The sequence below is a fragment of the Nicotiana sylvestris genome, chromosome 6 (genome assembly GCF_000393655.2).
Source record: "Nicotiana sylvestris chromosome 6, ASM39365v2, whole genome shotgun sequence".
In the NCBI taxonomy this organism is placed as follows: Eukaryota; Viridiplantae; Streptophyta; class Magnoliopsida; order Solanales; family Solanaceae; genus Nicotiana; species Nicotiana sylvestris.
The window spans coordinates 60,915,549-60,929,894 of NC_091062.1; the positions used below are offsets into that span (position 1 = coordinate 60,915,549).

A 14,346-nucleotide genomic window follows, 5' to 3' on the forward strand; every position below is an offset into this window, starting at 1 on the left:
TCAAGCTTCTGTTCAAGTACTCCATTGCTAATACAAACAGGTAGGGTGACATTGGGTCCCCCTTGCCTGAGCCCTTTTTTTGCTTGGAATCTGGTAGTCAGTTCTCCATTGATCAATAAGGCATAACTGACAGTTGAAACACAAGTCATTATCCAATTTACCATCTTCACAGGAAACCCAAATTCAAGCAACACCATCTGTAAAAAATTCCACTCCACTGAATCATAGGCTTTCCTAATGTCAATCTTTACCATACATCTAGGAGACACCCCTTTTCTTGAATATCCTTTCACCAATTCATGAGGTACTATGACATTGTCTAGTATACTCCTTCGTTCAACAAAAGCTGACTGAGAAGGGCCTACTATCCTATCCACCACTGTCTTCAACCTTTCAGTTAGTATTTTAGAAATAGTCTTGTATATAGTGGAACAACAAGCTATTGGTCTAAAATCCTTAACCAAGGTGGGGGCTGGTACTTTAGGCACCAGGGTTATAATAGTACAATTAATTTCTTTCAAAAGCTGGCCATTCTCAAAGAATTGCATCACTGCTGTTATTATGTCTTCCCAAATAACACTCCAGTTTGCTTTAAAGAACTCAGCTGGGAAGCCATCAATTCCCGGGGCTTTATCATTGGGAAGGTTTTGAACAATTTTGCTTACGTCCTCTCTAGTAATATGCTTAATCAAAACTTCATGTTGGTCTATAGTTAAGCATGGGCCATTCTTTGCAACAGTTGTATCAATACAAGGTAGTTCCTCAGCAGCAGTACCCAATAACTTTCTAAAGAACTGGAGAAATTCTTGTTGGATAAGTTTTGGATCAGTAAGTAGGACTCTTTGTTCATTCTGTATAGAAGAGATTCTGTTTCTTGCCTGTCTAGCTTTCATATGAGCATGACAGAATCTGGTATTTGTGTCCCCTGAGGAAATCCATGTAGCTCTGGATTTCTGCCGAAGAACGTTTTCATGAATAGTGCCCCATTTCTCCATCTCTACTAGTATCTCTTTCTCTTCATTGATCAGGCTACTGTTAAACAAATATTCTACTAATTTGTCTTGAGTTTCCCCCAACTTTTGCTTCAAATTAATTATCCTGCCTTCTAAAGATGAGTATTCTTTATTCAGCTGTTTAGTCTCTACTTCCACCAACTTCAACTTCTGCCACACTTCATACATACAATGTCCCTCAATATTCTGTTGCCACACATTTTGAACAATTGCCTTGAAAGTATCCTGTTGTAGTAGGATATTCAGTAGTCTAAATGGCTTCTTAAGGTATTGTTTAGCTATCACAGTGTTAATCACAACTGGAGAGTGATCTGAACACTCAGGATTCAGATAGTTAGCCTCAATACTACCATGAGTTTGAAACCATTCAGCATTACCAAACACCCAATCAATATGACTGTATATCCTTTCATTCTCATCTCTTTTGTTGCACCAGGAAAACTTCCACCCTTTTCTATTCACCTGTCCCATTCCCAAATCTGTGATGCAATTCTAAAAGTCCACAGTCTCAGCAGGATGCACTGGTACTCCATTAATTCTATCATCACTAGATAGTATAGTATTAAAGTCTCCCAATAGTATCCAAGGTCCATTTATAGAACCTTTAATGTTCCTTAATTGATCCCACAATGGTTTTCTCCCTGCAGTTGTATTGTAACCATACACATATGTCAATTTACAATTGAATTGAGATTGTCTATCCTCAATAAAACAGTGAATCAATTATGCAGTACTATATCTAATATTAACAACAACTGAAGTTTTCCTCCATCCAACCCATATTCTTCCATTAGGAGCATGAGTATAATCTGTATAGAACTCCCAAGAGTTGGAGGCATTACTTATATGATGTGTCTTGTGAGGTGTATACAGATTATCAGAGTCTCCAACATCTATTTAAGCAGAAAGATTTGAATTTGAGACAGCGGAGATGGTTGGAGCTATTGAAGGATTATGATATCATTATTCTTTATCCTCCGGGGAAGGGTAATATAGTAGGAGGCGCTTTGGGTAGAAAGGTTGACAACATGGGAAGTTTAGCATTCATACTAACTGTGAAAAGGCTCTTAGCTATGGATATTCCGGCATTGGCCAATAGGTTGATGAGATTTGATATTTCGGAGCCACGTAGATTCCTTGCTTGTGTTGTTTCACAATCATCTTTATTTGAGCGCATTAAGGCATGTCACTATGAGGATCCCTACCTACTTGTCCTCAGGGACATGGTGCAGACCAATATTTATAAGGAGGTAACTATTGGTGATAATATTGTATTGCAACTTCAAGATCGGGTTTGAGTTCCTAATGTCGATTACTTAAGAGAGGTTATATGAGAAGGTTCACAGTTCGAGGTATTCTATTCACTAGGTGCTACAAAGATATATTGTGATTTGAAGTAGTATTATTGGTGGATAAGGACGAAAAAGTACATTTTTGGAGATGTAACACGATGTTTGAATTGTCAACAGGGCAAATATGGGCATCAGGAATTGGGTTGTTTGCTTTAAAAGATTGATTTATCAGAGTGGAAGTGGGAGCATATTACTATGGACTTTGTGGTAGGGTTGCCATGGACATTGAGAAAGTTTGATTCCATTTGGATCATTGTGGATCAATTGACAAAATCGGCCCATTTAGTTTTGGTTATGACTTCCTACACCTCAGAGCAGTTGGCCAAGATCTACATCGAAGAGATTGTTTGCTTGCATGGAGTACCTATTTCTATAAAATCTGATTTTGGCACTCAATTTTCATCACACTTATGGAGAGATGTTCAGCGTGAGTTGGACATGTAAGTTGAGTTGAGTACGACATTTCATCCTCAGGTAGACGGTCAGTCCAGGCAGACGTATTAGATCTTGGAGGATATGTTGAGGGCCTGCATTATTGACTTTGGAGGCTAGTGGGATCAGTTTATACCTTTACTGGATATTTCCTACTACAATAGCTACCAGTCCAACATCTACATGGCTCCGGATGAGGCATTATAAGTGAGGCTATATCGTTCTGCGGTTGGTTGGTTTGAGCTTGACAAGTCTAGATTATTAGGCACAGATTTGGTTCGAGATGCTTTGGAGGAAATGAAATTGATTGAAGAGAGGCTTCATATTGCTCAGCCTAGGAAGAAGATTTATGTTGATAGGAAGGTTCATTATGTGTCATTCATGGTGGTTGAGAAGTTTCTACTTAGTGTTTCGCCTATGAAGGGCATGGTGAGTTTTTGGATGAAGTGCAAGTTGAGCCCTCAGTATATTGTTCCATTTGAGATTTTGAGTGGGAGAGGTGGCTTATAGGCTTGCTTTGCCTAGAAGTTTATCGGGAGTTCATCGATTTTACATGTTTTCATGTTTCAAAAGTATTATGAAAATCAATCACATGTGTTGGATTTCAGCTCGATGCAGTTGGATGAGAATCTGACTTATGTGTAAGAGCTGATAGACATTTTGGATAGGCAGGATTATAAGCTAAGGTCAAAGGACATCGCTTTGGTGAAGGTTTGGTGGAGAGTCCAATCGGTTGAGAAGGAGTCTTAGGAGACCGAGCATGATATGTGGAACAAGTAGCCTCACCTTTTTGTCACTCCAAGTATGACTCTAAACTCATTCAAGGAAAAATGTTTTTTTAAGAGAGGGATAATGTAATGACACGACGGGTCATTTTGTGCATGAGTCCACTTCCCCTATTTCATGTTTCCCCTATTCTATTTTGATATTTTGTGACTTGTGGGGATGGTTTTCTGGCTTTTGGAAGGTTTTAGAGTGAATTGGAATACTTACTTTCATTTTCGAAATCTTTAGTTGTAAGAGTTGACCAAGATTTGACTTTGTGTAGACAACCTCGAAATAGTGATTTGATAGTTCTAGTAGGTTTGTATGCAGATGTTGGATTTAGGCATATATTAGGATTTTGATATGGAGGTCCTAGGATGTTTTGATTCTAATTACCAAAAGTTGGAAATTTGAAGATTTGGAAAGTTCATAAGTTTGATCGGGAGTTGACTTTTATGTTATCAAGACTGTATTATTTTTCTGAAAGTTGGAATAGGTTTATTTTATCATTTGGAACATGTGTGCAAAGTTTGGATGTAACTCGGATTGGATAGGCTAAAATTACATGCTTGGTTTGATGTTGGAATCTCTTGAACCTAAGAGAAGTTCATTTTTGTGTTTGACCTTTGATTCGATTATGTGATGTTATCATATGTGTTTGGAGGCTTTAGTTAAGTTTGGATACTATTTATGGACTTTTTGGCATGATTGGACAGGATCCCGGGTGGCTCAAGTGAGTTCAGACCACCCTGAGCATTGTTGGAATTGCAGAATTTTGTTGGTATCGGGTGGGCTTCACGATCATAGAGATGGATTTTAGGAAAGGCTGGTTTTGCTCTACATTGCCAGCTAGACGTCACGTTTGCATAGAGATATAGCATTTGATATTCGCATTCGCGCACTGAGCGTTGTGTTCGCGTAGAAGGGAGGATGGCGGGAAGCTAGCTAGATCTTGGCCTTGGAAATCACGGCAGAGGGATTGCGTTCGTGTAGGACAAAGACATCTTAGCAACACGTTCGTGATGGTTCTGCCACGTTGCGATGGGTTTTCTAGGTTGTCATCATTTGTGCTTTGCGAACGCGAGGCAGTGGCCGCGTTCATGAAAGGTAGTGCTAGAGAGACTCTATGAAGTTCTAATTTCGATAATTTAGCCCATTCTCTCGTATTTTTAACCTTAGACTTGGAGAGGGGCGATTTTTCAAGCAGACTTTCATACAAGACTTTGGGGTTAGTGATTTCTACATATTTTTTGTATTGTTTCAAGAATCTAAAACATGGAATTTTGAGGTACATTTGAGGGGTTTTCCCTCAACTTTAGAGAGTGAAATTGAGGACTTGGAGGTCGATTTGGCCTTAGTTTTGGAATCTAATCACATATTTGGACTCGTGGGATTATGGGTAGTCGAGATCTATCCCTTGACTGGGTTTGACCATGTTGCCGCGGCTTGGCATTGTTGGATTTTTGCAAATTGAGTAAAGATAGATGCTTTATTATTTGAAATTGATTCCTATATCCTTATTTGATGTTATTGAGTTATTTTTTGCTAGATTTGAGCCGTTCAGATGTCGATTCACGAGGGAAGGCATTTTTGAAGTATTGATTTGGCTTATTTTAGGTAAGTGTCTTGCCTAGCCTTGGTTTGGGGCACTGGTTGCATTAATTGTTGATGATGGCTATGTGCCGAGGGTGACGCACATGCGAGGGATGCGAATTTGTACATAAACCGGGTTTTTGTCCATGCTCGGGGTAGTGCTTAAGTATTACACCCCATGTTTTTGTACGTGAGAGTACGTCGTAAGTCAATTGATGTTAGCTCAGAAATGAGATCATCTTTGAAAGTACATAAAGTAAGTTAATCATGTTACCTTGGAGGTTATAAATATTTGAGATCATGAATAACAAGTACCAAGAGGGTTGGAAGGCTTAGAAGCCAACCAAATTGAAGAAAATAAGTTTCGCAAGAAGTCGACAAGTTGGGAATGTTATAACATGTAATTTTGGGGTGGGACTAGGGTGGCCAACATGATAAGGAGGTTATGTTATGAGTTATTCTAATCTTACGATAGTCGTGTGTTATGTTTTGAAGTCAAGCGAGCTGTGGAACAAAAGTTGGCAAAGGTCATCACAAGTTACGTTCATAAATATACTGAAACATAGGTCAAATATAGTTGAGTGTTTCTCCAAATATACTTGAAATTAAGGGATGAACCACTTACCAAATTAAATATCTACGAGTCTAGTTTCCAAAACATTAAACCGTTAATTGATACAATATTGGAGTAGAGAGCTATTCAAATTTTCACGAGACTACGCAGAATGGGAGGTGACATTTAGGTTCATCACCTACTTGCCAAAAGGAGAGGCCTCAATTAAAAACTCCTAAAGTGACTAGAGAGAGGCGGCCAAGAGGGAAATTTTAAGGACTTATTAACTCATTTCTTTCACTCATCTTTCAGACCAATAAAACCATATTGATCCCCTGCAACTCCTCTCCAAAATTCCCACACAAACCTTAGGTGATTTCGGGGGATATGATGTGATTATATTATCGAAAACCCCGAACATCTTGCTAGTTTCTATTTATCCTTCTTGTAGCTGCATTGGGGGACTGATTTTGGATGAAGACGAACTAGGTTTCATGGGTTCTACTCAGTCCAAAGTAAGTTTATGCTTCTCTTTCCCTTATCTATACTTCTACGAGTTGTAATTCAATCGTAAAGACTAGACCTAGAAAGTTTCGAAAGAGTGTTATGCTATTTGTTTTTTCATCACTATTGGTTAGTTGTGAACTTATTTTTAAGTTGAATTCCTTGATAGTTAATAAGATAAGAGGCTTAATATATAATGTTGGTGGTGTTGCTCGATTTGAAAGTAAAGACAAGTCAGAAACGTGTTTTAAGTAAACTGAAAAATAAGTTTTGAATTACTAAACATATGGGACTGTTATGGGGTTGTTTTAAAGATGTATTGTGGCTGAAAATTAGTATGGATTATTGAATATGTGGAGGTTGATGTTGTTGATAAATTCTTGAAAGAAGAAGGAGTTTAAAACTACAGTGGTTTAATCACAAACCAAGCTTGTCGCTCGTTATACTATTATTTGAATTGTTCTTACATTGTTGAGGGGTTGAATGGATAGGATTAGCTGTGAATATTGATGATGTTGTTGTTTGGTGTTATTTTGTATTCAGAGAAGTGAGGAAATATAGGGGAAGTGCTGCCTAATTCTCCATAAGAGAGCTAGTAGCTTAGAAATATGTTTTGAGTTCTTCCACTGTATTAACCATAGTTCATACCTTGATGTAGGTTGAAGTACTACGGGCAGTGTATATTGAGTTGTTTTCAACAAAGGTATGTTATGGCAAACTTTTCCTTTGTTTTGGCATGATCTCGTAACTACATGCATTTGATAACAAGACATAGAGAGAAATTTATACTCGTGAAATTATGTACATTACCTTGTCTTATAAGTTACAGTATTTCCCCTTATCGGGAATTTATATTCAGTTAAGTATTGTATTCTTCCAGCCAAGAGAGCAGAGGGTCTATATACATATACAGTATTACAGTATTTTCACCACCATTGAGCTATAATCGGTGGGCAATCCCCTATTGGGAAGTATTATAGTATTTTAACCACCATCGAGCTATAATCGGTAGGTAGGCCCCTATTAGGCAACCTCAGATCAGATGGTAAGTTATATACCGAGCCTACTATGGTCGAGCGCCTACAGGAAAGCCTAAAATGGCTGAGATACAAAGCCTAGTATGGTCGAGTGCTTTATGAGCGAGCCTACTACGGCAGAGCAGTTACACTACCGAGCCTTATAGGGCCGGACAACTATTTTACTTACTATATCGAGAGAGTTGAGTTAGTATTAGTAGGTATGTATGTGGTAAAACCGGGGGCCCGATTTCCCCGTCATTAGGTCGCCTCGCGGACATGGTTGTCGATGTTCAAAGCCGAGCTAAAGACCCAGCTTCAGGATCTGTTGGATTTCGACCCCGGGGGGTAGTGCATACTAACGTCTATAATAGGGGAGAGGGAGGGGGGGTTCCCAAGGCACGTAGCTGATATTGACAGAGCCTAATGCTATCTAGTTGTCCCATCCTTCTACCTTTATAATTAATGCATTTTGTACTATGTCGGGATTCCCCCTCTTATATAAAGGGGATCCTTATCATTTTGTAAGGGGGACTGTTGTTGCTCCAACTATTCTATATGAGATAAATAATAACTCTCTCTCTCTCTCCCTCTTTCTCTCTTTTCTCTCTAACGTATTCTCCCGACACTATTTCTCATATTTATTGCCTTCATACTTGTTCTTCATTTATCGTTTGTCATTGGCCATAAAGAGCCTCCCTTAATCATATCCTAACTATTAGCCCTTTCCCAATTATCCCCATAGCTCGAGCCCGAGCCCAGGAATCGGCCTCGAGGGCCCTCATCGGTCAGTCCAAGGCCTAAATCGCCACCCCCCGGTTTGCTTATAACTCTACTTTAGTTCGTGTTCCATCTTTTAAACTTCATATACCTAACATCGACTGCTTAACAACTAGCATAAAAATAGATCACATATTTTTAGAGTCCCATCAATAAATTTAATTGTTATTACCATTTTCATGGTAAGTGGTTTGGCACTCACCATGGGGCTAAAAATAATAGTGACTATTTTCTTGTTGGTTTTGTCACACAACGCAAGTTATCTTTCACACTTTTTCTTGTCCAAGATCTTTGATTTCAGGACCAAATGTCTGGCTCAGTGAACAGAGTTGAGAACAACATCCTCGAAAACCATAAAGATAAGGACATGACTACTCCAGATATCGGTGCAACACCGCAAAACTCAACTCAAGCGGAAAGGGAGACTCTCTGACACGACGTCCATATGATTACTGGAGGAACCAATGTCCCCCAAGGACCCATGTTCAAACGGACAAGAACGTACACCACAGAAAAGGGACCGACCCGAAACCGCGTGTCTGAAGACACCCTCGCGTTCAGTAAGGAGGATCTCGACTCCATGATAGAACAACACAACGACGCATTGGTGATCTTGTTTCTTATAAACAATACCAGGATAAAACGTGTGCTCATGTATCTAGGAAGCTCGGACAACATAATTGAATCAAAGGTAGTAGGGCAACTGGGGTTTCTCTATCGAGTCGCCCCCATCCCTCGAGTCCTCCACGACTTCAACATGACCGACGAAATAATGAAAGGAGAGATCACCCTCCTGATCGACACGTTCGGTGCAATTCAGAACACCGAGTTCCAAGTCATCGATGGCGACATGAGGTAAAATGCATTGCTTGGCAGGCCTTGGATACACAACGTGAGGGCAGTACCGTCAACCTTACACCAGGTGGTAAAACTTCCCACGAAGGACGGCATCATGACCATACATGGAAAACAGCGGGCGGCGGAAGAATTATTCGCAGTTCACCATAAGGCGCCGATCCCCATGCACCCAATCGCAGACGAGGTTAGGAACACACAGACCCCCGAGGACGACAAAGAAGATTTCTTCACTCCTCGGACCTTCGTCACCCCCAAAAAATAGGGCGCAACTACATCAACAGTCGAAGAGCTGGAGTAGGCCATTTTAATCGAACACCTCCCGGATCGTAAGGTATACCTGGGAACGCGGTTAACCCCCGAACTCAGGAAAGAGTTCATTCAATTTCTTAGTAAAAATATCAACTGTGTCGCTTGGTCCCACTTAGATATGACATGAATTCAACTAGAAATAACCTCCCACAAGCGGAGCGTCGATCCCAAGTTTAAACTCGTAAAGCGGAAGAGAAGACCACAGTCCGAGGTAAAACATGCCTTCATCAAAGAAGAGGTAACAAAACATCTAAAAATAGGATCCAGTAGAGAGGTAAAGTACCCCGAATGGCTGGCCAATGTAGTAGTGGTGCCTAAAAAGGGAAACAAGCTAATAATGTGTGTAGATTATAAAGACTTGAATAAAGCGTGTCCCAAAGATTCATTTCCATTGCCTAACATCGATCGTCTGATTGATGCTATGGCCGTCCACGAGATCCTCACCTTTCTCGATGCCTACTCGGGGTATAATCAAATCCAGATAATCCCCGAGGACAGGGTAAAAGCCTCGTTCATCACAAAGTATTGTACCTACTGCCACAACGTAATGCCCTTTGGGCTAAAAACGTAGGGGCAACATACAAGCGCCTAGTTAATAAAATGTTCGAGCATCAAGTAGGTAAATCAATGGAGGTATATATTGATGATATGCTAGTTAAGTCCCTATGCGTAGAGGACCATTTGACTCATTTGCACGAAACTTTTGACATCCTCAGAAGTTACAATATGAAGCTCAACCCCGAGAATTGCACCTTCGGAGTGGGTTCGGGCAAATTCCTGGGCTTCATGGTATCAAGCAGGGGGATCGAGATTAATCCTGACAAAATAAAGGCCACCGAAGAAATCACGGTGGTGAACAATGTAAAGGCCGTACAACGGCTAACAGGGTGGATAGCGGCCCTGGGCAGATTCATATCAAGGTTATCAGACAAGAGCCATCATTTCTTCTCTTTACTCAAAAGAAAGAACAACTTCGAATGGACTCCGGAATGCCAACACGCCTTAGAGGAACTAAAACAATATCTGACTAGTCCACCTTTGCTGCATATGCCAAAGGAGGATGAAACACTATATCTATACCTGGATGTGTCTGAAATAGCGGGAAGCGGTATACTGGTTTGAGAGGAGCAAGGTACACAATTTCCTATTTATTATGTAAGCTGGACCCTGGGGGACGCCTAAACCAAGTATCCCCATCTAGAAAAATTGGCTCTCACGCTAATAAGCGCCTCGTGAAGGCGGAAGCCCTACTTTCAATCTCACCATATCTGTGTTCTATCGATGTACCCCCTCCGGAGCATAATGCACAAACCCGAGCTATCGGGCCGATTGGCCAAATGGGCCATAGAACTCGGAGGGTATGATATCGAGTATCAACCTCGAACGACCATCAAGTCCCAAATTCTGGTGGACTTTGTGGCCGATTTTTCACCCTCTCTCGTACTCGAGGTAGAGAGGGAACTTTAATTAAAATCAGGCAGGTCTTTTGGGGTATGGACCCTGTTCACAAACGGCGCCACAAATATAAGGGGATCTGGGCTCGGTATAGTCCTAAAGCCGCTCGTTGGAGGCGTAATCAGACAATCCATAAAAACCACAAAATTGACTAACAATGAAGCCGAGTACAAGGATATGATTGCAGGTTTAGAACTGGCTAAAAGCTTGGGAGCCAAGACCGTCGAGGCGAAATGCGATTCACTCATCGTAGTAAGCCAGGTGAATGGGAGCTATGAAGCTCGAGAATACAGGATGCAGAGATACTTGGACAAAATCCACGCCGCACTGCGTCACTTCAAATAATGGACCTTAGTCCATGTACCTCGAGAGCAAAATGGCGAGGCCGATGCCCTCGCAAATTTGGAAACTTCTGTTGAAGAAGAGGACCTGCTCCCCGGGGCTATTGTCTAATTGTTTAAATCAGTGGTCGAGGAATGTCACGCGGAGATTAATTCCACCAGCCTAACATGGGATTGGAGGAATAAATATATTGATTATTTGAAGGATGGGAAGTTGCTCACAGATCCAAAAGAATCAAGGGCCCTGTGAACCAAAGCAGCAAGTTCTCGCTCGATGAAAATGAGACTCTGTACAAGAGAACTTTTGATGGCCCCCTGGAGGTATGCCTAGGGCCAGGTGACACAGATTATGTACTCCGAGAAATTTACTAGGGTACTTGTGGAAATCATTCCAGCGCTGACTCCTTAGTTAGAAGGTGATCAGAGCAGGCTACTATTGGGAAGCATGGAAAAAGACACCAAAGAATTCATTCGAAAGTGCGACAAATGCCAGAGATTCGCTCCCATGATTCACCAGCCTAGCAAGCAACTACATTTCGTTTTATCAATATGGCCATTCATCAAACGGGGAATAGACATCGTCGGTCCTTTGTCGACGGTGCCAGGTAAAGCTAGATTCATTTTAGTTATGAATGACTACTTTTCAAAATGGGTGGAAGTGCAGGCCTTCGAAAAAATAAGAGAAAAGGAAGTCATCAACTTCATATGGGATCACATCATATGCCGATTCGGAATCCATCTGAGATAACATGTGATAATGGGAGGCAGTTCATCGAAAGCAAGGTAACACAGTTCCTTGAAGATGACAAAATCAAGAGAATCCTGTCGACTCCTTACCACCTATGTGCAAACGGCCAGGCCGAATCTACAAATAAAACCATCATTCAGAACTTCAAAAAGAAATTGGAGAGCACCAAGGGAAAATGGAGAGAAACGCTGCCCGATGTGCTATGGGCATATCGAACAACTTCAAAATCAAGCACCGGGGAAATGCCTTTCTCTCTAGTATACAGTGCTGAGGCTTTGATACCAGTGGAAGTCGCGGATCCGAGTGCGAGATTCCAGCATACTAATGAGGGCTCGAACAACGAGCACGACAACGGCCCTCGAGCTACTAGATGAAAAATGAGAAGCCTCGCTGATTCGGATGGCCGCCCAGAAGCAGAGAATCGAAAGATATTATAACAGGAGAACAAATATTCGGTATTTCGGGATTGGGGACTTAGTCCTAAGGAAGGTCACTCTCAACACCCAAAACCCTAATGAAGGGAAGCTGGGCCAAAACTAGGAAGGACCGTACCATATCCTCGGAGTAATCGGTAAGAGATCTTATAAGCTCGACACCATGGAGGGCGAACAACTTCTGAGCAACTGAAGTATATCGATGCTAAAACAATATTACTGCTAGGGCATCTGATTAAAAATTCCACAAATATCCTCGAGCAAACGTTGCACTCTTTTCCTTTGACCGTATTTTGTCCCAGAGAGGGTTTTAACGGCAAGGTTTTTTATAAGGCAACACCTACATTCTACCTAAGGGGAACGCAACAAATGTTCGAGGCTTCCTTTGCAATCAAACCCTAACACTAGAGGGCACCCCCTCGAAAGGCCACCCACTCGGAAGAACCAAGGAACGCCAAACTGGATTCCAATAGGAAAATGATGTACCGGGCAAAATGTTCGAATGAGCCGTGCCCGTATGAGCCGGACCCATGGAAACAAAATGATATGTACTTGTGCCAAGCAATAAAAGAACGTCTCTTGTCAAAGAACCTCATACTCCAAAGGAAACTCAACGTTTTCCCAACAAAGACTCCTCCACCGAGGATGCCCCGAAATACTCAGAGACTGGCGTCATCAACTCGGCACCCACATGACCTCAGGGTCGGAACCACAAACTCATAAGCCCTCAATGAGGCAGCACAAAAATCATGGAACATCTCCAGGAAAGAAAAACATCCCGAACACTCGGAGACTGGCGTCATGACCTTAGGGTCGGAATCTCCAAAATCATAAGCCCTCAACGAGGCAATTTTGAGCTTACGAGTAATGGCTCCCGAGCCTAAACAAACTTGATGACTTGGAGACTATCGCTAATCGCCATTCATTAAATAACCCGAGGCCATAAGACCCCAAGCGGGCAGACTCGGTCTTGTAAGGCCTACACAAGGAAACAGTGAAAACTATAAGACCTCAAGCAAGGCATGAATCATACTCGTACCGAGTATCAACAACACAAGCTATAAGACCTCAAGCAAGGTATGAATCATACTCGTACCGAGTATCAACAACACAAACTGTAAAACCTCAAGCAAGGCATGAATCATACTCGTACCGAGTATCAATAACATAAACTGTAAGACCTCAAGCAAGACATGAATCATACTCATACCGAGTATCAACAACACAAACTGTAAGACCTCAAGCAAGGCATGAATCATACTTGTACCAAGTATCAACGAAAACTGTAAGACCTTAAAAGGCATGAAAAATTTGTAAGACCTTATTACATGCATAAACACGATCCCGAAGTTTAGGCTATATATCGAATTTTTAAGACCCCTAAAAAGGCATACCCTCAATATAGATGCCTAAACTACTACACTCGGGACCAAAAATGGCTCCGACCAAACATAAGTGACTACAGTCATACGGCTGTACCAGCCAAATTAACGCGACTCGGGGATACCTGACTGTCGCTACAAAATCATAGGCCATTACTTCGAATCGACTTCAAAAAAAACCGGTTAAACAGGCTACCCTCGACAGGAAAAAGAGATTCGACCTTGTCAGCTCCAAATCACAAGGCTTTGAGCTACTCAGCCTACGAGACAAACCTTCCGAGGTGCTCAAACATCACCCCAAATGACTTGAAATCGAGGTTCTTCCTGAACCGAATACGGGTCAGGCAAAATCATTTGAAAAAGTCCTTAATAAGAGGAAAACAAAGCCTACATATGCCTAAGGGCAAAGCGTAAGAGCCATTGATGCCAGCCTAAAGAGCCCCAGGGCCACACATACTAAAAGGTCGCAATGACCAAAAGCATAAAAGCTACCATCACCAGCTTAAAGTTTGAAAGCTTGAGGGTTAAAATGAGCTCAAGTCATAATCCGATTCGAAGACTGGACCCAAAATAGTTAACTATACATGCCTAAGGGCAAAGCGTAAAAGCCATTATCGCCAGCTTAACGAGCCTTAGGGTCGTACATATAAAAGGTCACTTCAACCCAAGGCATAAGAGCCATTGTTGCCAGCCCACGCAAATACAAAACTTGAGGGTCAATTGTGCTCGAGTCGAAACCCGACTCGGAGACTGAACCCAAAATAGTTAAAATACAAATGCCCAAGGGCAAAGCATAAGAACCCTAATGCCA

General features: G+C 41.6%; 1 protein-coding gene across 1 annotated transcript; it reads left to right on the top strand.

Annotated features, from left to right (window-relative positions):
* Positions 1-11,619: 11,619 nt before the first annotated feature.
* Positions 11,620-12,093, top strand: LOC138870685 (uncharacterized). Its single transcript, XM_070148513.1, has one exon. The coding sequence runs from the start codon at positions 11,620-11,622 to the stop codon at positions 12,091-12,093; it is 474 nt and encodes a 157-aa protein (XP_070004614.1).
* The last annotated feature ends 2,253 nt before the right edge of the window (positions 12,094-14,346 follow it).